The sequence below is a fragment of the Lepus europaeus genome, chromosome 19, assembly GCF_033115175.1.
Source record: "Lepus europaeus isolate LE1 chromosome 19, mLepTim1.pri, whole genome shotgun sequence".
NCBI classification, from domain to species: domain Eukaryota; kingdom Metazoa; phylum Chordata; class Mammalia; order Lagomorpha; family Leporidae; genus Lepus; species Lepus europaeus.
In genome coordinates, this window is record NC_084845.1 from 44,945,265 (window position 1) to 44,966,622 (window position 21,358).

Consider the following 21,358-nt stretch of genomic DNA (forward strand, 5'->3'; position numbering starts at 1 on the left):
ACACCACCTGACCCTTGGTACGAGCAGAGACGCACACGACCCAGCACCCCGCGTCCTGCAGGTGTCTCACCTGCGGAAAACCGCCTTACCAACCCCGCGGGCAAGGCCCCCGCCCTCGAGGGTCCCACGGCACAGCGTGCTCTCCGTACCTGGTCCGAGTCCCTCAGCTCCTGGGTTTCTCCTACTTCACTCGGGTCCGCATCTGCCTCCGTCGCCAAATAGCTATCCAGCAGGACGCTGTGAGCCCGAGAGCCGGGAGGAAAGGGCTAGCGTTAGGAGGGGTCGGTGTTTCAGTGTCTGCTGAGCGCTGGGGCCAGGCTTGAAGCCGGGGGCACAGAGATGCCAAGAACGGGCCCTTGCCCTCCCGCGCCCCTCAGGGCAGTGTCCTGCTGTCAGTCACCCTGTCTGAGACACACAGTCCACCGTAGGCAGCAAAGGACATGCTGCCAGTCAGCTGGGAAGGAGGGCTGCCCGGAGGAGCTGGCCTGTGAGCTGGACCACTAGGATGATGATTTGACCACAAGGAACAGGCGGGAAGGGCATCCTGGAAGGGGGAACAGCATACGCAAAGCGAGCATGGAGAACAGGTGGAGGTGCAGTGCCCTGGAGTCCTGAGTGGTATTCGGACACACGCCTCCAGGCGACCTCCATGATGCAGGCAGAGCAGGGAGTGAGGACCAGCGAGGCAAACAGACCTGGCCAAAATCCCACAGCAGACTGTCCCAAACCACCCAAGCCTAGAAGCTGGACCTGCTTCTGTCCAGGCCACGCTGCAGATGCTGCAGGTGCCAGGGTGCCCGGCCCAGGCAGCAGGCACACAGGAGCGACAGAGCCAGGGGTGAGGCTATAGGGAGTATGGAGGACTGTGGCAAAGAGGAGAACCCTGTAGGCGCAGCCCCGCTCCGCTCGGGACGGGGCCCTGGGTGACCAGCTCTTCTGATGACCGAGAGGAGCCTGCACTTCTGTTTCTCAGGTGGGATTTCTCAGCATCTAACACTGAGTGGTGTCTCCGTACCCACGTGCAGTATCCACACCTGCCCGTCTCTAGGCAAGGCCGGGCCCTCGGGTGCCTGCCTGGGAACTCTGGGTGAAAATGATGACTTGGGACAGGACAAGGGGGACGTGTGTACTTAGCATGAGTTCCTGCACCCTCTCAGCCACCCCACCCCTCAGACCCCAGACCCCGTAGGCCTAAGGAGGCCACTCCGGGGTGCCTCACCCATAAATCCCAGATCCACCACCCTCGGCCCAGAGGCCAAGTCTCAGGCCTCCCCTGGTGGGGTCGGGACCATCACTGGTCAGTCTGGGGCCAGCTGCCCAGCAACAGGGACCTGCCGACAACCACGCTGCCACTGCACTCCCAGGGGCTACGGGCCCGGCGCTGGGCCCCACTCCTCACACACGGTGCCTCCCTGAACCGTCATGACCAAGGCTGTGGCCAATCCCATGGCAAAAAATTAAATAAATCTTTTTCATGTTCTTTCTGAAAGCTCCTTTTTGGGGTGTGAGTTTAAAAGAAATGAAACCACGCTCGCAGGCCACTGAAAGTTTTTTGGGCCCCGTGCCTCCTCCGCCAAGCGGTAAGCCCTGCACAGAGGGGCTGAGGATGGGCTCTGTACACGAGAAGCCTGGGACAGGCAGGGCCTCTCCGGGCTCCCCGCCTCCAGCACAAAGGCCCACAGCCCTGGCCCAGGCTTCCTGGGGTCCAGAAGTGGCCATGTGGCCTGAAGCCGGTCACCCAGAAGCCCTGCAGCTGCCTGTTTGTCCAAGGGTAGGACCTGGCCTGGGCTGAGGACTTAGTATGTTTTAAATGTTTGCTTATGTCCATGTTTTTGAAAGGCAGAGCGAGAGAGAATGAATCTTCCATCCACTGGCCACTCCTCCAAAGCCCGCAACAACCAGGGCTTGGCCCGGCCCAAGCCAGGAGCCAGGAACTCCAACAGGGTCTGCATGTGGGGAGCAGGGGCCCCCGCACTTGAACCATCATCGGCTGCCTCCCAGGCACATTAGCAGGACGTTGGATTGGGAGCAGAGCAGCTAAGACTCAAACCGGTGCTCTTCTAGGGGCCGCAGGGACACTAAACAGCAGCTTGACCTGCTGCGCCACTGCCCTGCCCCAGCTGGGCTTGTCTGAGTGAGGGCAGAGGGGCAATGAGAACCCCATGGATGTGAGAAAGGACTGTCTGGTGCCGTGGCGACTCCGCCCAGCCGCTCCCCTCCTCTGCAGCATTGAGAGTTTGTTCAGGGACCAGAGTCCCAGCTCCGCACTTCCTGGCGGGGCACCCTCTCCGAGCCTCAGCTTTCTCATCTGTGAAATGGGATTCACCACAGGAGTGGCCACTCAGGCTGCCTTAGCACAGGGCCTAGCACGGGAAACAGTGCTACCCTAAGGACAGCTCCTGTTAGTGTCGTTCCTGTGATCGCGATGAATCCCAGAGGAGGCAGCGATCGACGGGGCAACGGAATCCCCGCCGAGGGCTGGGGAACGTTTTCCACAAACATCCCTACCCATCAAGACGCTGAGTGCCCAGGGAGCCCCGGGGGGACCCCGCCAGCATCACCGGGGGTCACCAAAGCCATGTTGCCCTCTCCTGCCCAGCCCACAGCAGCCAGGCCATCAACTTCCAGAAAGTTCCCAGGTCCCAGGGATTTCCCCACAGAAAGGCAGAGGCCGGCTGAGGGGGGCTTCTGGGCACCCCGGCTGTCAGGTTCGAGGCCCCAGAGCAGTGGCGCAGTGAGCTAATGAGGGTTCACCAGTGCATTCCTCCTCCCCCTGGGCCCCACAGGCAGTGCCCCCACCACCAGCAAATCAAGGTCCTCATCAAGGCCTTCAACAGACTCCTCCCTTAACCCAGGGAGAAGGACGGAGCAAAGCCCTCGGGCAGAAGCAGCCACCTACTTGGGTCTCTCTGTCTTGGCCAGCAAGGATGTCCATGGTGTAGGACTTCAGCTGGGGGCTGTGGCCTCCATCCCAAGCCCAGGGCCCAGAGAGCCCCTGGCCAGCCACGAGTCCAGCTGCCCAGCCACTGTGGCCCGGCTGGCCGCTGAGCACCAACCCTTCCTGCTTCTAATCAGACTGAGGGGATGTACAGAGAACTCTGCAGAGAGGCCCCAGGGAGGCCAAGTGGGGACCAAAAGGCAGCCGTTGCCAGGGAAAGCCCTGCAGCTGTCTGCAGAGACCGGGTTGCTAGGCGACTGTCTGTATCACCAGGGCCTGGCGTCATCAGTAACCTGGGCCTCTGCAAAGCTGGCCAAGAGCCTCCTCCCCAAGCCAGTGACGGCCCAGCTCTGCTCGTCCCGGGCCTCACCCTCCTGCCTTGGCCCCGGAATGCCTGGTGCAGTCACCACAGTACCCTCATGCCTTCTTGGGGCTGGGGCCCAAAAGTTTCCTGAGTTTAAAATTCTGGGTAAGGGGCTGACACTGTGTTGTAGCAGGTTGAGCCACAACCTGCAACACTGGCATCCCATATGGGCACCAGTTCAAATCCCAGCTGCCCCACTTCTGATCCAGCTTCCTGCTAAGGCACCTGGGAAAGCAACAGATGTTGGCTCAGGTATCTGGGTCCCTGCCACCCACCTGGGAGACCCAGATGGACTTCCAGGCTCCTGGCTTTGGCCTGGCCCAGCCATGGCTGTTGCAGCCATTTGAGAAGTGAACCAGCAGTGAGAAGCTGTGTGTGTGTGTGTGTGTGTGTTACTCTGCCTTTCAAATGAATTTTTTTAAAAATCTTGGCCGGCGCCGCGGCTCAACAGGCTAATCCTCCGCCTTGCGGCGCCGGCACACCGGGTTCTAGTCCCGGTCGGGGCACCGATCCTGTCCTGGTTGCCCCTCTTCCAGGCCAGCTCTCTGCTGTGGCCAGGGAGTGCAGTGGAGGATGGCCCAAGTGCTTGGGCCCTGCACCCCATGGGAGACCAGGATAAGCACCTGGCTCCTGCCATCGGATTAGCACGGTGTGCCGGCTGCAGTGCGCCGGCCGCGGCGGCCATTGGAGGGTGAACCAACGGCAAAAAGGAAGACCTTTCTCTCTGTCTCTCTCTCTCTCTCACTATCCACTCTGCCTGTCAAAAAAAAAAAACCTCTGGATGAGGGGCCTATGTTGTGGCACCACCTACAACCCTGGCAATCCACACTGGCTACTCTGCTTCCAATTCAGCTCCTTGCTAATACTCCTGAGAAAGCAGTAGAAGATGGTCCAAGTGCCGGCTTCCCCGCCACCCACATGGGAGACCAGGATGGAGTCCCAGGCTCCAGGCTTCAGCCTTGCTCAGCCCTGGCTGTGGCAGTCATTTGGGGAGTGGACCATAGATGGAAGATCTTTCTTTCTTCTTTCTCTGTCACTCTAACTTTCAAATAAATAAAATCTTAAAAAAAAACCTCTGGTGAGCATTTGTGTGAATGCAGACACCTGCAGCATCCATGGGGCCCTGCATGCACGTGTGGAGGTATGGTACACGCAGGTTCACATGTGGACAACGTGCCGTGTGCACACATGTGTGTGTTGTATGTGCCCAAGTGCATACACAGGATGTGCATGGCCACAGTGTGTGCACAGTGCAGAGGTACACGTGTGCTCCTGTGTGTGCTGAGAACATGTGTGTAGTCAGTGTGTACACACGTGTGTGCACAGTCCATCACTGGCCTCCGAGAGCGGTGGCAAATAAAGGGGTTCAGGCCAATATGTCAGGTGCACAAGTCGCGCAAGATAGCAACTCAGAGCTACTCATTGTACACAGAGGCAGGCAGAGAGCAGGGAGCCAACACGGGCACTCACGAAGCGAGGCGCAGCTGGGGTCTTCAGCTTACTCAAGGGGTAGAGGCCCAGAGGGCAGAGCTGGGACCGAGTCGCCAAAGCCACAAGGAAGCAAGCCACATTTCGGCATGAGAAATAGCTTCCCAAGTCAAAGGTGCGCGTGCACAGGAGGGGCAGCCACTGAGAGGTTGTGAGCTCCCTGCCATTGGAGGTAAACAAGTAGAGGCTGTGTGGCCTCCTGCCAAGGACGTCACGGTTGAACCGAGTGAGCGTGGACTCACAGCACACGGCCCTGCATGGGCGTCCGTCTCTGACATCCTGTGTCGGTCTCTGTTCAACTTCTCTTCACTGGGACTGAAAGTGACCTTCTCCAGGGACCGGGGATGGGTGCTGCCTGCAGGCTGGGCCCTGCCACATCCATCGCCACAGCTGGCCTGAGCAGCCCTGTGCTTGGCGCAGCTGCCACCCCCGTCTTACAGATGTGAGGGCAGCGCCGGGCCGTGTCACCTGCCCAGGACGCGGTGCCAACGGGAAGGAGCCTGTGCTCCTCCAAGGCATGACATCGCCCTGTCTGCGGCCAGGACCGCAGGGACAGGCCGGGGGGAAGGGTATGGGCAGAGTGACAGGGACAGGGGCTGGAGCACGGGGCTGGATGAACTCTCTCTCTCACCTGACCCACGACCACAGCCCCCTCGCTGGCCATCCTGCCTTAACCTCTCCCCTGCAGAGCTGCCAGGTCACGTCTCCCTCCCGCTCCCAAACCTCCAGTGCCTCCCAGTGCCCTTGGGGAGTCAAATTCAAGAGCTCTACACCTGCCTTTGAGGCCGTCCCTCCTCCTCTATCCCACTCGGCCTCCCTAGCACCTGCTCCTCAGGCCTTCCTGGTTCCTCCTCGCTGTTGAGCCCCTGCTCTGGTCTTCAGGCCTCACCTCCACCCCACCTGCAGGCACCACCTGCAGCCTCACAGCTCTCAGGGCCATCCACTGACCTGCCCCCGACTCCCCACCTAAGCCCAGGCGCAGGGGTGCCCACCACAGCCTCCTGAACCCCAGCCACATTCACCTGCGTGTACCACCTCCCTGCCCCAAGCCAAGTGCTAACCGTCTTCCCTTAACGGCTGCCGGTCTCCATTTTCCAAAGCTTTATTTGAACTGACTGCTCCTCTGAGTTTTGGTGCTGAGCTCTTCAAGATCACAGTGGACTCAACTGTTACTGGGCGACAGAGGGCCGTTCGGGAAAGCCCTAGGAGGTGCCAAAGGCGACCCAGGGATCACTGGGGCAGTGCGTGGTGGGGGAAGCAGCCGTGGCTTTGTTAACAAGAGCAGAGAGCTGGAGGCCCAACTTGTCATCCATCCATGCATTTAGCCATTAATTTGGTGCCTACTGTGTACCTGGCACCTTTCTAGGCTCTGGGGACAGGCCAGTGAAAACAGCAGGCAGAAGTCCCCGCTCTCAGGGGTTGCGCGCCAGTCTGTGCATGTTAGGGGGCTGCTGAGTGGTGGGGGCTACGACTCCTGGGTCATTCTGAGCACAGTGGGGACCCCAGCCTCTGCACAGCATAGCACTAAGGAGCTCCCAGGAACCCCCAAGAGCCCCCACCCCAGGACCCCAGTGGTCAGGGCCAACACCCGGCTTCCCTGGGACGTCCCCCGCCAGGTGGACAAGGACTTACTCAGCATCCTCTTCCTCCTCCTCCTCTTCCTGCTCTCCATCCTCTTCCTCTTCCTCCTCCTCTTTCTCCTCTTGAATCTGGGACAGCGGCCTAAATGGGGCAGCGGCAGGCGGTCAGTCCTCCCAGGGCCACCCTCTAAGTCGGCCTTGGGTGCCGTCTCCCGCGAGCTCTCCCACGACTCCTAAGACGGCACCTGCTCCCCATCAAACTCAGCCCTGGGAGCCCCACCAGAGCAGCCGTGGGCTCTAGCAGCAAGTCCACCTCACGGCCTGCGGGGCCTGGCCCAGCCCCCCTGGGCCTGGTGGTGACCCCAGGTCAGCCCCGCACTCTCTCTGGGCCTCAGTTTCCCTTTTGCAACAACGTTGGTCATGAACTTGAAGGCCAGCGGCCTCCTGGCTAAAATGGATATCACCAGGCACCAAGGCAGGAAAGCAGAGGGCACTGTTCCTAGGGAGGGCATCACCTCTTCTAGTCCCAACCCCACGCCTGCTGGCCCAGCCAGCCCACTCGGGGTCTATCCTTTGCATGTGTGCCAAGACACTCACACAACAGTGTGTGTTGCAGCCCTGTTCATAACCCAACTTTGGAATCAACCTAAATGCCCATCAAGAGTGGACATGTTAAATAAACCATGGCTCATCCACACCGTGGAATACTACACGGCTGTGGGCAGCAAGGACGGCCGCTGAGTACAGACAGGGAAAGGCCTCCAGGGGGCTGATGAACGACCATGGTAGACACGAAGTGTGCAGTCATGTTTGCAGACCAGAGACGGGGAGCCCGCTAGTCTGTGCCCAGCCGCCTCTGGGTGGTGCGTGAGAACCTGGTGGCTACTGTAGGAGGAGGGGCGGGAACGAGGTTTGGCTCCTGCTCTGTGCCCCTTCGCACCTCTGGATTCCATACCACACGCCTGTCACCTTCTCAGACGCTAAAACCCATCTGTCCAGGGCCTTCTCTACCCCCTACCTGGGCACCTCCTCCACGGCACTGTCCTCTTCTCCATAAGCCGGCACCTCCTCTGTGCCCTGCGGGCTGCCGCTGCTGTCCTGCTGGGTGTCCTCCCAGTGCGGGTCAACCTCTTCCAGGACAAGGTCAGGCTCCACTTGCTCTCCAGGGAGGATGCTGACTGCAGGGAGCATCGGGGGAGCCATTGGTGGGTGTGGGGGAGGGGAGGCTTGAAGCCCTGCATCCCAAGGACCCTTGGCGATCCCCAGCAGCGTTGATCCTTAGCCAAGCAGTGAGGAAAGGGCACCAGTCTCAGGGACCATTAACCACCAGATCGGCACTCAAGCAGCGTGTGAAGCCCACATCATCCACCTGTTCCTCTTGAGACAGAGCCTCTTGCTGTGAATCGAGCTCGGTTCTCATTGACACCTTCCTGGAGGGTTGTGCACATCATCACAGTGACGAAAAAAAAAAAAAAAAAAAAGCCAGCTACAGAGACTACCTTGCACAACCAGGAGCCAAGTGGCTGGATTGTCCCGGGGCTGCAAGCCGAGGCTGCCCATTGCCAGCATGCCAGCTGCCGCCTCCTGGGGACAGCACGCTCAGAAGGCCAGCGCTGGCTTCTGGGCATCCCTCCTCCCCTCCAGGACTTCGAGGCCCCTCCTTCCAAGGGAATTCAGCTTGCTCATGGGGTTGTCCCACCTTCAGAAGGGGTCTGCGACTTTCAACATTTCCCCCCTGGCCCCGGGCAGTTTCGAAACCGTGGGCCTGCGAGACTGGTAGCAGGGGTGCAGGGTAGACTCATCGGGAGCCTGAGTGCACCCCCAGGAAGTGTCAGGGGGCGAGGTATTCCCCCAGGCTCCAGGGGTCTTGGTGGCCCGCAAGCCAAGAAGGAGTTGATAACAGTGACTTAATGTTTAGCATTGGACTGTTAAATACAAACAGCACTTATTAGTAACAGTGACATTGAGTGACAGCTACAGGTCTCATCCTTGACTTTGGAAGCTGTTGTAGCATAATAATCAGAGGGGCCTGTCCTGTGGTGCAGCAGGTTGAGCCGCCGCTTGCGACACCAGCGTCCCGTACAGGAGCACAGGTTCGAGTCCTGGCTGCTCCCACTCCAATGAAGCTCTCTGCTAATGTGAAGATGACCCAAGGACTTGGGCCCCTGCCACCAGCGTCAGGGACCTGGCTTCAGCCTGGACCAGCCCCAGTTGTAGCCATTTGGGGGCTGAGCCAACAGATGAAATATGTCTTTGTGTCCCTCCTTCTCTGTCACACTGCCTTTTAAATAAATGCTTTAAAAATAATTATTCTTACAGTGATAACAGCTAGGTTCACTGAGCATTTACTATGTGCCAGGCCCTGTGCTAAGTGATGAGCTTTGCACCTCAGTATTCTGATAGAAACATTATCCCCATTTTCCCTCATATATGCATTTTATTCCCCATTTTATAGATGAGCAACCTGAGACACAGGCAAACGCCTTCTTCCAGGGAGGACCTTATGTGCCTGTCCAGTCATTACCCCTGTTCTCCTGCCCACCTCCAGGGAAGCCCCCACACGGGTCCCAGGGTGGCTCTTTCTGCAGCAGCTCTGGCCCCTCGGGCTCTACCAACATCCCTGGGGGTTGAGCTGCAAGGCTCCCCCAAGTGTGCCCCCAGTTCCAGAAGTGGGGCGTGCTGTAGGCACCACTCCACGTCGCTGTCCAGCATTGGTGTCATCTCAGGGACTGGGACAGAGGCCAGGAGGCTGCGTCTGCTCTTGTGTCACTGTCCCTGGTCATCCCCGCTCCAAGCAGCCCCTTGGGTTGCAAAGGTTCCTGCCTGGGCACAGCAGGGGCTGGAACATTGCGAGTGCACTGGCTCTCACTGAAGCCCTGAAGAGCAAAACTTAGTGCTCTTCCCACCATAGAGGCCCAAGAGCCAGCTCCGAGAGGCTGAGCGGCTTGTCCGGGGCCACACAGGGAGTTGGAGGCAGAGCCAGGACTCCTGTTTCCCTGGTGCACAACCCTAGGCGTGAATGCATCCCGTGGGTGGCTCACTGGCAGCCGTGGCCACTCTGTAATGGGTTCGGTGCTTAAGTGTTAGTGCTGCTTTTTTATTAACTTTTGCTCTGTGGGTCTTATTTGGTGAGCAGCATTTCAAAGGTTTGCAGCTCTGAGAAAAGAACAGTACAGGAAGGGCAGGGGTGGGGTGCTCTGACCCCGGCCCCCAAGGTAGGGCTCAGCAGGCCTGGGGGAACAGGCCCCATGCTGCCCCTGGAGCCCCAGCCCCCTCCGAGGCATCTGATCCCCAGCTCTCCGCATCCCAGGTGCCTGGGAGCTGGGCTCCCGCGCCCATGGACACCGTTGCCCCATCCAGGGTCTCAGCTTCGCCCCTGGAGCCCCTCCTGGGCACGCCACCTCCTGCTCAGCGGTCTCTCGCTTTCAGGGCCATCCAGTTCTACCCCAGCCAGTGAGTGTGAGCAGCCGCGCCTGGGGGAGGAGCTGCTGCGCCCACGGTCAGCAGACCGAGAGCCCAGGTACGCAGGCTGTGGGCCAAGGTCCCCACCTGGACCCCAGCTCTCTGGCAAAGCCCCAGCCCTGGATCCATGCTGTGCCCTCTGGCAGGCCTGGCTCCTGACACCCCCTCGCCAGGCCAGGCCCACATCTCCTTCCTGCTCCGATGGCTCTGCCCACACCCACTGTGTGATCGGCTCCTGAGGGCTCTCGGTGAAGCCACTCCCTGCTCCACCACCTTCAGTGGCTCCCCTTGCCTGCAGCCTGGTCCCCGAAAGCCAGGCCCCGCCCTTGCTGGTTTCATCTTCTGCATCCAGGACTCTGGGCTCTGGACTGATGGACCAGCCAGTGCTAATCTCCCCCTCCACCCCACCCTCCCTCACCTCCGGGATTTTGTCACTTCAAATCCTGTACTAGGACTGCCCCTCCCCTCACTGCCAGTTTGGGACCTCAGGGCTCTCAAACCCCAGCTCAAGGGAGAAGGTGAACACCATGAAGGGGCCCGTGCCTCCACCCTCGGACTGTCCTCATGAGCACAACGGGGGCCGGGACAGCCATGTCTTCCCAGGGTTTGAGAGACGCCAACATGTATATGTCACGCGAGCTGTGTTTCCGATGCTGGCATTCATTCTAATTTCTAGAATGACTCCTTGGGCCAAACAAAGACACAGCAGGGTGGGGGAGGGGTGAGCCGGCCGGGACCTGGAGCACCCCAGTACCCAGACTGTCCACTCACGTCGACAGCCCCAGCGTGCCCCGTGGCCCTCTCATGAGCAATGACTGGTAGTCGCAGACTTCAGAGGCTAATCCATGCTCTTTTAATGTCCACTTCCGTGTCCGTCCCTGCCCACTGGTGGTCCCCGGCCCTCTGGAGGGGAGAGTGTGGCCAGGATTAAGGAGAACTCTCTCAGGAAAAACTAAGTCCACCGAGCCACACCGAGAGCTGGGCTCCCAGCAGGCAGAGCCCCTGGGGGACGTCCTCCTGTGGTCCGGCCTAACTATCCCCTGCCAAGCATCCTGAGGCTCTGGGGCTGGCGTGGCTCCCCTGTCCTGCCTGGGAGTGCAGGGAGGGGCAGGGTTCACGGGCCAAGCAGGGCCGGGGGTCAGTAGCCACCCCCTCCCTGAGGGTCTTCTCTGCAGAGCGGCCTCCTCTCCTGCCATCCATCCGTCCGTCTGTCCGTCCGCACTCGCCCAGATCCCCTTCTCCCTTGTTTCAGAGGCCTCCAGCTGCCACCGCCCCTGGAACAAAGGAGAAGACAGAGGGTGGGCGGCTGGGTGGACCGGTGGAGGGAATGGATGACGGAATGAACGAATGAATGCGCGAGTGGAGGGGTGAGGCCAGGGGGCGGAGCGAGGAGGGCCTGCTCCCCCCACCCAACCCAGGAAGGATGCGTCCCAGTCCCAGCCCTGTGCCTGTGACCTTACTGGGAAATGGGCTCTTGGCCTGTGTGATTAGGTTAATGATATCAGGATGCGATCAGCCTGGACTTAGGGAGGGGCCTTAAATCCAATGATGGACATCCACCTAAGATCCAGGAGGAGGGACTCGGCCCAGGCAGAGGAGGGACGGCCCTGTGCAGGTCAGGAAGGCCGGGGCTTGTCAGCAGCTGGAGCCAGGAAGGCCGCTCTCTCCCAGGGGGCTCGGAAGGAATGGGCCTGCTGACACCCCAACTCCACGCTTCGGGTGCCCGCACTGCGAGATCCCTGCAGTCCTGGGCTATGTGCTCTGTGGGTGGCTGCCCTGGAGATGGACCCTGGAGATGGACCCTGGAGATGGCTCTGCTGAGACAGGGAGCTTAGTCGTGGGGGAAACCACACTGAGCCAGCCCCCCACGCCGCCCTCGACACCCACCCGTGACACACGTGCTCAGGAACCGAGAGGCGGCCCTGACTGCAGTGCCCAGTGCTCCCCCTCCTGCCAGAGAGCAGAGAGGACGAGGTGGGGCTCTGTGCCCAGGAAACATCTGTGGCTCCATCAGCCCTCGCCTGCCTGACCCGCTCTGGTCAGGCCAAGAGGTGCACGGTCACTGCTCTACAAGGTGCGCACGGGACCCGCGGCAGGTGCCTTCTCTGAACTCTGCCCCCAGCCCGCCCCAGCAGCCCCAGCACCGCACGCTCCGCCAGGGCCCTGAGCTCCCAGAGAGATTGCCAGTGCCCTGCCTTGAGCCCAGCAGGCCTCCTCCTCCTCCCTTCTGGTCACCAAGACGGCTGTACCCCAGTCGAGCCTGCAGCCCTCTCTCAGACCCGCAGAAGGCTGCCTGTCTGGACCCCAGGCCGCGGTGGTCACCCCAGCATCAGTAAGCTCGTGAGACCCACGGCCAGACACAGCCTTCAGAGCGGGGAGTGGCGAGGGACATCCCGACCCGCAGTCCCGTGTCCAGGAGGGAGCAGGGGCTGCCACCGCCCGTGAGCCCTGAATGCCGCCTTGCTCTTTAGACACCACCCGTAGCAATGTGGCCAATGAGTGGGTGACTGAAGGAAGGCCTGTCCCGCGCGTGCCTTCCAGAGGTGGTGATGGGAGAGCAGACGCAGCCCCTGGCCTCTGCCCTGGTCCCTGAGCTTGGCGGGGCTGGGATAAAAAGCCCCCAAGTCCCCCTCCCCCAAAGCCGGCCACAAGTGAAGGCACTTGCCGGCTCTTCAGGGACTCCACCCTCTCCCCATCTCTCCCCAGGACCATGCCTGTCTCAGCTGCAGGTCAGGAGGCCACAACTATGCCACCCACTCAGCCCCAGGATGCCAAGCCACCCTCCCAGAGACACCCATGGGGATCCACTCGTGTGTCACTCACTGGTCTGCACGTCACACGTCCCGGGGCAGTCAGGTTCCTGCATGGGGAGGGAAGGGGGAGAGACCACTGTGACCACCTCCTGCCATAAGTGGAGCCAGGGGTCTCCCTCGCCCTGACCCTCCGGCCTCCGCCTCGAAGCCCTCTCCCTGTCCTCTCCGCTGCGTCCCACTCCTGCTCCATGAAGGCCTCTCCGTCAGACTGTCCCCGCCATGAGGCCTCCCCTCCCCTTGGGAGACTGAACCCCACCCCTCCCCACCCACACAGAGATGCTCCCAGGCTTCCTGCGCAGCCCCTGTCTAGCAGGAGCCCACCCTGGGAAAGGGAGGGTGGACAGGCTGGGAGAGCCCACGTGCAGCCCAGATGCCCAGCCACGTGACCTTGACCCACCCCACTGGGCCTAAGGAGTGCCAGGAAGTGGAGGAGAGGGTTCCTGCTGTGCCCGGGGCCAGTGAAAGAATTGAGGGAGGGGGCTTTGAGAGCCGTTTTGGCTGAAGTGAGACAAGGTGGGGGCCTCCCATCCAGCCACAGCAGGTGCACCTGCTCAGAGGAGCAAGGACCTGGCCAGGCCTCCCTGTCTTCTGGGCCTGGGCATCGGCACCGACAGGACCCTTTTCCTGCATTCTCACAGCCCTGGCTGGTGACAGGGGTCATTGGCCCATTGCTCAGGTGGCACAGCTGAGGTTCCACCAGGACCACGGCCAGGACTGCCTGCCTCTCAGTTCCAGGGGCTTCTATTGGGCTGTATGGAATACATCTTCCTCTCCCTTTTCACCTTCTAATTGGCAAGAGCTAACTGCTCATCTTGTGACGGATCAGAATGTGCGTTCAACAGATGAATCCTGTTTGCCTAAGGACCTCGGGGCTCCCTGCAGGGAAACGGCGAGGATGGCAGCCCTCCGAAGAGGAGGAAATCTAGGACCACCAGCTGCAAACGGCCAAGCTCTCACCCAAGAAGCCTGCACCTCGCTGGCCTCAGGGGGACCATGCAGCCGACCCTGGAACCCTGCCTGGCCATGGGTCACCTGGACCCCTCATCTTCCCGCCCCTCCCCCGGCTGCCTTGCTGGCTGGGGAGAGCAGACTTGGGACCACAGGGAGCACTTTTCCCCAAGGGGCACCAGAATAAAACACATCCTCACCTCTCTTCCAGCATACTCACTGGCCAGCGGCAAGCAGCCTGGGGCTAATTTTAACTAGTGACACTATGAGAATGTCCCATTGTCCCTAAAGAAGGGCCAGGGCCCAGGTTCTAGGGACAGGAGAGGAAGGGGAGATGGAGGCCCTACTGCCCCCCACTCACCTGCGTGAGAACCCTAGGTTGTAGGCCGGGCACACGGGGCCCGCGGGCTTCCTGTGAGCCTTGCTTCTTCCCAGATCATTTCCAGTCTCCCTTGTTTGGGGGGGCCTTTGCTGAGGCCACCTCCGCTGGGAAGCCTTCCCTGATGCTCCCAGGGGCTCTACCTCTGCACCCCACATCCTCTCTCCTCCTCTCTCAGACCGTGAGCTCCTGCAGTGCAGCTAGGCCAGCGCCTCTCAGCCCTGCAGCCAGGGTGCTCCAGGGGCTTTCTGGGATGATGTGCACCAAGCAGATGGGGGCGGGGCGCCCACTGCCAGCTCCCTGCTCCCTGCTCCCCTGCTCAGTCCCATCCCTAGGGACACAGGCCACATTCTACCTTTATGCAAGTTCTAAGGCCCTGCTCCATGGGCCCAGCACTGACCTGGTCCCCAGCTTTCTGGTGGAGCACTGGCTGCGGCAGGGCCATCTCCAGCCTGTGCAGGAGCCATTGTAACAACCTGCGGGTGAGAGAGAAAGAGTGCGCTGTGTCTTCCTGGGACCGCTCAGGGGGAAACCGAGGCCAGAGTCCGCTCCCTCCTGGCACAGGAAGCAGAGCCCAGGGCTGCAGTCTGAGAGCCTTTCGCCCCCTCCTCACCCTCTCTAGGCAGACTCCCTGTATTGGCTGCCCCTCCCCCTAAGTGCATTTCCAGCCTGACACACAGCACCAGGTGGGAGCTTTTGGCCACACGGGGCCCAGCAGCTCCATTTCCGCTCACTTATCCTGCCCATGTACGAGGCTGCTGGCCACAGCAGAGGAGGGAATGCAAGCCTAAATGTCCACTGTGTGGTCACCTAAAATCGGTTCCTCACACACGGGAGCAGTGGGCAGCTGCTGGGGGCGTGAAACAGACCCTGTCCCTAAACCCGCCTCCAGGACACAGCGAGCAGAGGAAGGGGCAGCCAGTGGGCGTGGCTTGCACCAGCCAGGGGGGAAAGGTACTCACAGGAGGTGTGGGGAGGAAGGGGCTGGAGGTGCCGCTGAATTTTCTCCAGGGTGCTTTTATAACTTACGAAACTAGTTTTGTCATTGTTGGGTGTTGGGCTGCTCCCCACGGGAGGCGAAGCATTTCAGGGGGGCTCACCTGGCAGGGTCCCCGGGGGGCGGCAGGGAGGAAGCCTGGAACCCAGGCTGGGGCTCTGGAGCTGGCTCCTCCTGGGGCTCCGGGCCGCTGGGCGTGGGCAGGGAGGCGCTCTCCTGGGCCTGCATTCCGGGCTCTGGCCCCAGGGGACATGCGGGAGGCTCTGAGCAGCAGGGAGAGCAGACGCTTCAGACCACAGCAGGGCACAGGGCACCCGTAGGACCAGCCCAACCAGCCCTGCTCCCAAACAGACCAGGCCCAGGGAGGGGAAGGGGCTTGCCCAAGAGCCCACAAGCATAACCCAGGCTGCACCAGGGGTGGGGGTTCCAGTGGCATCCGCAAAGGGCCTGCCCCCAGCAAGCCCTGAGCCCTCCCTGGCCTGGGTGAGGACCAAGGGCCTCCCCCACCCCGTGCAGCCTGTGAGCATCCCAGGCAGCCCTCTCCCAGGCCTCTCCCTGTACCTGGGTCCAAGGCAGCATCAGCAGGCTCCTCCCTCCAGCCCTGGGTCTGTAAACAGATCAAAGTAAGCCCTGAGCACTCCAGCCCTGGCCCCAGGCCCCTGGAGGGGGCTCCGTCTGCTCAGAATCCCTTGCCCCCCAGCACTCAGCAGCACCCCCATCGCCGACCATCTGAGGAGGGGATCATCGCCCATCGCCACCGAGATCCAGGGCTGGGACTTGGCTACTGGAGCAGGCAGGACCTTCTGCCCCCACCCAGTCCCCCGGGGGTCTGCTGCCTCCACTCACCTCGGAGGCTTTGGGTGGCTGAGGCAGCACTTTCTCCAGATTCTGCTCCAGCCATCTGAGCAGCCACGGCCCAGGCCTGCGGGGGGACCCGGGGTCACCCAAGTGAGCGGCCTGGAGGAAGGGGTCCGCCACGCCACCCGACTCCCCATGGGGGTCCAGCCCTCAGCGCTTCCTCACTTAGGCTTCTGGTCTGCACTGGGGGTGGGGGGTCCTGTACTCAGTCCCCCAAAGGGCCGCAGGGCAGTGGGAAACTCGAAGACCTCGCATTCTGAGCCTGCGCTGGACCCAGCTTTGGCCCCTGGGGGTCCGAATGCTGCATGCAGGGCTCCCTGTGACGGGGACACATGGGGCTGGCCCTGTGACTGTGGGACCCGGGCAATCTCCTGGGGACCCATCCTCAGAGGGACCTGTTTGGGGTTTAACGCTCTGCTGTCTCGGTCTAAAAATCCTTAAAATTGGTTAACAGAGGCCTTGCATTTTCATTGTGCCTTGGACCCCAGATGCCTCTGGGCTGGGCAAGCCCCACCCTTTGAGGGGAGCTCTGTGTTCCCAGGGCAACCGGTACCCCCTCCCCTACCCCCACCAGGCCCGGCCCAAAAGCAAGCTGGAAGCCCTCCGGGTGCCTTGGTCACTTGCAGTGGTGCCAGGAGTCCGGTGAGCAGCCCCCAGGAAGAAATGGGGACGAAAGAAACTGAGAGCACTGGAGCAGCCAACGGACGGGGGTGTGTGCCTGTCTCCCCCTCGCTCCCTCCCTTCCTGCGCCCCAGGGATGCTAAGCACCACGTGGGCACCAGAGGTTCGGCAGTGACCCGGATAGGTGTCCCTGCCCTCATGGAGCCAACAGTCTAGCAAATGAATAGGTGAAGGAGTGAATGAATGAGGTGAACCGTGAGGAATCTGTGATGCTGGGTTTCCAGCAGAAATCTGCACCCTGGAAACTGAGGCTTACTTTGGGGATGCATTGTCCTAAAACCTAGATTTTTGGGGGCCAGCGCCGTGGCATAGCGGTAAAGCCACTGCCTGCAGTGCCGGCATCCCATATGGGTGCTGGTTCGAGTCCCAGCTGCTCTACTTCCAATCCAGCTCTCTGCTATGGCCTAGGAAAGCAGTGGAGGATGGCCCAAGTGCTTGGGCCCCTGCACCCACATGGGAGACCTGGAGTAAGCTCCTGGCTCCTGGCTCTGGTCTGGCCCAGCTGCAGCTGTTACAGCCATTTGAGGTGTGAACCAGTGGATGGAAGGCATTTCTCTCTCTCTGTCTCTCCCTCTCTCTGCCTGTAACTCTACCTCTCAAATAAATAAATTAAAAAAAAAAAAACTAGATTTTTTTTTTCCTCCTAGTTTTGCTTGAGGAACAAGGATCTGGCTGCACTGCGAGGCAGAGGAAGTCAGAACTGAGCAGGGAGGACACAGACTCCCTAGTCTGCCGCAGTCCCCACCCGGCCCGACCTGCCACCCTTCATTGGGGAGGAGTCACCTCCCCACCAGCCCCCATAAGTCGGCCCTAAGAAGTCAGACGCTGCTGCCAACCATGAGGCCAACCTGGCATACCTGTGTGCCCCATGGCTGTCTAAGTCCCACTGCCAGGCTCCATGTGGATCTCACAATGCCTCCTCAGCCCCCAGGGATCTCCCAGTAATGACTACAACCAACCACAGGCAGCATATGGTCCATTGTCCCCGTTCCGTGGATGGGCAAGTGAAGCCCAGAGGAGACAAGAGGCACGTTCAAGGCCACACACTAAGTGCTACAATTTGGTAACACACCCTGCTCCTGAACCCAAGGCCTTCAGCTCTGGGCACGCTGCACCTCCTGTCACACACACTGCAGACGACAACTCGAGACAGGGACTCACCCGGAGTCCTGGGCCCTGAGGACGTCGCTGGGCTCATCTGGGCACCCTGCAGGGTGAGGAATAGACAAAGGCAGTCAGCAGCAGAGTCCTGCCCAGAGCAGTCATCGAGAGCCCAGCTCAAACCTAGACCCGAACCCAAGGCCGGCCCATTGAGAAACTCCCCAGGGGCAAGGCCCGCCCCCAACAGCCCCTCTGTCTCCTCCCCCGAAAAGCCACCCTGCCCCTTGGTCTCACCTGCGTCCCCAGCGCTGCAGGGCCCCAGGATCTGTGCTCCAGCCTGCCGGGAACAGACAACCATGGGCAGGGAGCCCCAGGCAGCCTCCCCCAGTGCCCGTGCCCCATGGGAGCCCTCCTCAGCCTCCAGCCCAGCAGTACCTGGTCCAGGTCCTGCTGCTGGGCTGCCCTGGCACTGCAGGCAGGCTGCGGGACCACCTTCTCCATGCCTCTCCTGAGCCACGTCAGCACCCAGCCGCTGGGACTGTGGGGGACAGCGAGAGCCACCTGCCCTCAACCCCAGCCCTCCCCATGCCAAGCGGCATCCACAGTGCCCTCAAGACCGTGGCTGGCGTCCCACACCACTGTCTGCCCACTGTCGGGTGTCAGACGTGACACCGCCCTCTGCCCCTCGTCGGGGCACCCACCTTCCCAAGGCCAGGCAGGGCCGGTGCCACCCGGAGGCCACCCCCATCTGCTGCTCAGGACAGTGCAGCCGAGTCTCTGTCACCTGCTCTGCCACCAGCCGGGCTCCACAGCCCCCTGCCCCACAGCACACTGGCTGGGAGGCGGCTTCCCCTGCAGCTGAGGCCGACCGGCCCAAGCGTGCCGGCCTCAGACTCCTGGCCCTGGCCCTACCCGGCTGGACCAGCAGCGTCATCCAAAACATTTGTGCTAACTGGGAGATTCCATGAGAAAGTCCAGATTTCTGGATTTGCCGGGCAAATCCAAAGCTCTGGCCACGCTGGACCTACCTTTCACTCCACCCCTGAGAAGCTTCTACCTCCCCTCCCCATAGAGGGGACACCTGTTAAGGTGGTTCCCACCCCTGCTTGGCACACGCTGCAGCCAATTCCCAGGATGCCCTTGCCCCTTCTGGAATGACTGCAGGTCTGAGTATATGCCCGGGGGGAGGGGTGGGGCAACGATGGCCCTGAGCAGAGGGGAGGGAGGTGCCGTACCTGTTCACTGCCAGGACCCCCGCGCCCTGGGCCTGGAGGGATGCAGTTGGAATGGGGGCAGCCTCCTGCGTCTCTGGAAAACAGTTTCTCATTCGTTAGCTCCAGGGCCTCAGCAGGGGCCCACTGCCACCCTGCTGGGGACAGCAAGTCAGGGCAGAGGACAGAGGAGGAGCCCGGCGGCCAGCGGACCAGATGCTGGCATCTCTGGATCCCACCCTGCTCTGCCCCCAGCCTCAGTTTTTCTTATATATGAAATGGGACCGTCAGCCCACGGAGCTCTCAGGGGAGAAAACAGCTGCCGGCCCTGCCAGCCAGGCGTCAGCACTCACCTTGAAGGCTTGGGTCCGCTGCAGCCACTTCCTGCCTCTCCAGTGGCCCTGCAGGTGTCTCTTCAGGTGGCTGAAGGAGTCAAAGGGGACCATGTAAGCCCTAGGCCAGACCGGCCTGGATGGGGCCAAGCCGGCCCGATTCACCCAGCAGGGACCTGTACCTGCCAAAGGGTTGAACAGCTCTGTTCTTGTGATCATCTCTAACTCCTGACAACCTGGCCTTCTGCCTGGGACATTCCCTCCTCCTCCTGGCCCCAGGGGGTCCCCAAGACCCCTCCACACCCCGGTGTGCAGCCTCCCGGCCCCAGGGGCTCCTCAGCCAGACCCCCACCCCTACACCGCAGTGCAGCCTCCCGGCCTCCCAGGAAGCTGCCTGCTGCAGTGGCCCAAGGAGGAGGAAGCATGGTTGGAGACTCAGCGAGGCGCGGGGCAAGCCGAGGGGAAGCGGGAGGCCCAGGCGCCCACCCCTCACGCAGCCAGGACCGCCCACCCCGCCTCTCTTGTGGCTGGGTGGGGTTCAGCCTCTCTACGTCTCAGCTGCTTCTGCCACCATGCCTCATGCCACTGCATGCACACATGTGTGTCCAAACAGGCGTGTGCACACAGATACCGAGACGTGCACACGGTCGCGTGTCCACACACAAATACGAATGTGTGCACGTTTCCTATATATTGTGACGCACAGACACATGTATGAACACACATGCACTGACAGAGGACTGGACACAAAATGCATGTACAGTCGCACATACACAAGCATGCATGCCTTAATACACACACACACACACATGCAGACACACATATGTAAAAGCCTGGCGTGAACATAGACATATGAACACGTGCATTTGTACACAGATGCAACTGCTTACACATGTACACAGAAATGTGCACGCACACAGGCGTTCACTTATGTTCAGTCACGTTAACAGGCATATGTACACACATGCAGGTATCTACACTTCTGCATCGAAACATATTTGTGAGCACACATGCTCAGACATACAAAGTGTCTATAAAAACACACGTGGGAAAACGCTACTATGCGCCTACAGACATGCAAGCATGTGCAGCCTCCTAAATATCCAGGAAAACATTCAACTAAGAACGTGTGTGCACGCATGTACACACACCAATGTGTCACACGTACACAGGGAACCACACACTAGTGATGCATGCATGCCCCTGCACCAACGGGGGAGGCCTGGAAGCTCCTGGCTCCTGACTTTGGTCGGGCTCAGGCGTGGCCGTTGCAGAATTTGGGGAGTGAACCAACGGATGGATCTCTTTGTCTCTGCCTCTGCCTCTCTATAACTCTGCCTTTCAAATAAATAAATAAATCTTTACAAAGAAGAGGAAGAGGAAGAAGTAGAGGAAGAAGAGGAGGAAGAGGAGAAAAAAAACTCTGGAGAAAAGTTCCCCAAGGGGTGCTCCATGGAGCAGGGCCAATGTGCAAACTGTCGCCAGTCCATGACGATGAAGCAGCTCGCAGCAGAACACATCATCAACGGACTGCTTCCCTCGGCGACAAAGTCTCGCCAGGAAGCAGACAGCACCGAACCAGACGGGAGAGTCCCACAGGTGCAAGCTCCCGGTCTCATCCGGGACCGGCAACAACCCGCGCTCGCGGCTTTGACTAACTCTGTCCTAGACTCCAGAGCTTGACAAAGCGCGGTCCACGGGTCAGACCCAGCGGGCTGCTTGCTTTTCTAAATCCAGTTTTACGGGCACAGCCGCACTGGTGTGTGTATGCCTCATCCACAGCCGTGTCCACTGGCACGGCAGAGCTGGGAGGCTCCTGGTGGCCTGGCCCACAGCACTTCAAACGCTTGCTGGTTAACCTTTTACAGGGCAGCTGGCCCGGGAGCCCGCTCCACAGCCTGGGCCTGCCTGTCCTCACTGGGGTGGACACTGCCTCGGCTCCTTCTGGCTGTGCTTCTCTGATGTGGACAGTCCACGGGGAGCAGGTGGCCCACGCTGGGCTGTCCCCGAGCAGCAAGGCTAGCCTGCCCCTGGCCACCCCGCCTCCTCTCACCAGGGCCTGGTCCTCCGGCTCGGCCTCCTCGGGGGCTGTCTCAGGCTCTGGCTCTGGTTCCGGTTCCGCCTCCTCTGCTTCCCCCTCCTCCTCCACCTTGGTCCTCTGAGTCCCTGGGGGCTGCGGCAGCACCTTCTGGACCCAGCCCAGCAT

The 21,358-nt window shown here is 60.8% G+C and overlaps 1 protein-coding gene across 1 annotated transcript in view; it reads right to left on the reverse strand.

Moving 5' to 3' along the window:
* CNGB1 (cyclic nucleotide gated channel subunit beta 1) overlaps window positions 1–21,358 on the reverse strand; it is a 63,269-nt gene extending 41,911 nt beyond the window's left edge. The window contains exons 1-14 of the mRNA XM_062176020.1: window positions 21,206–21,358; window positions 19,174–19,243; window positions 18,845–18,917; window positions 18,045–18,147; window positions 17,904–17,946; window positions 17,670–17,715; window positions 15,816–15,891; window positions 15,507–15,570; window positions 15,073–15,205; window positions 14,373–14,448; window positions 12,656–12,692; window positions 7,389–7,548; window positions 6,423–6,512; window positions 150–237 (exon numbers count right to left, since the gene is read on the reverse strand). Of these exons, the coding sequence (XP_062032004.1) occupies window positions 150–237; window positions 6,423–6,512; window positions 7,389–7,548; window positions 12,656–12,692; window positions 14,373–14,448; window positions 15,073–15,205; window positions 15,507–15,570; window positions 15,816–15,891; window positions 17,670–17,715; window positions 17,904–17,946; window positions 18,045–18,147; window positions 18,845–18,917; window positions 19,174–19,243; window positions 21,206–21,358 (1,212 nt within the window). The remainder of the gene's footprint in view (window positions 1–149; window positions 238–6,422; window positions 6,513–7,388; window positions 7,549–12,655; window positions 12,693–14,372; window positions 14,449–15,072; window positions 15,206–15,506; window positions 15,571–15,815; window positions 15,892–17,669; window positions 17,716–17,903; window positions 17,947–18,044; window positions 18,148–18,844; window positions 18,918–19,173; window positions 19,244–21,205) is intronic.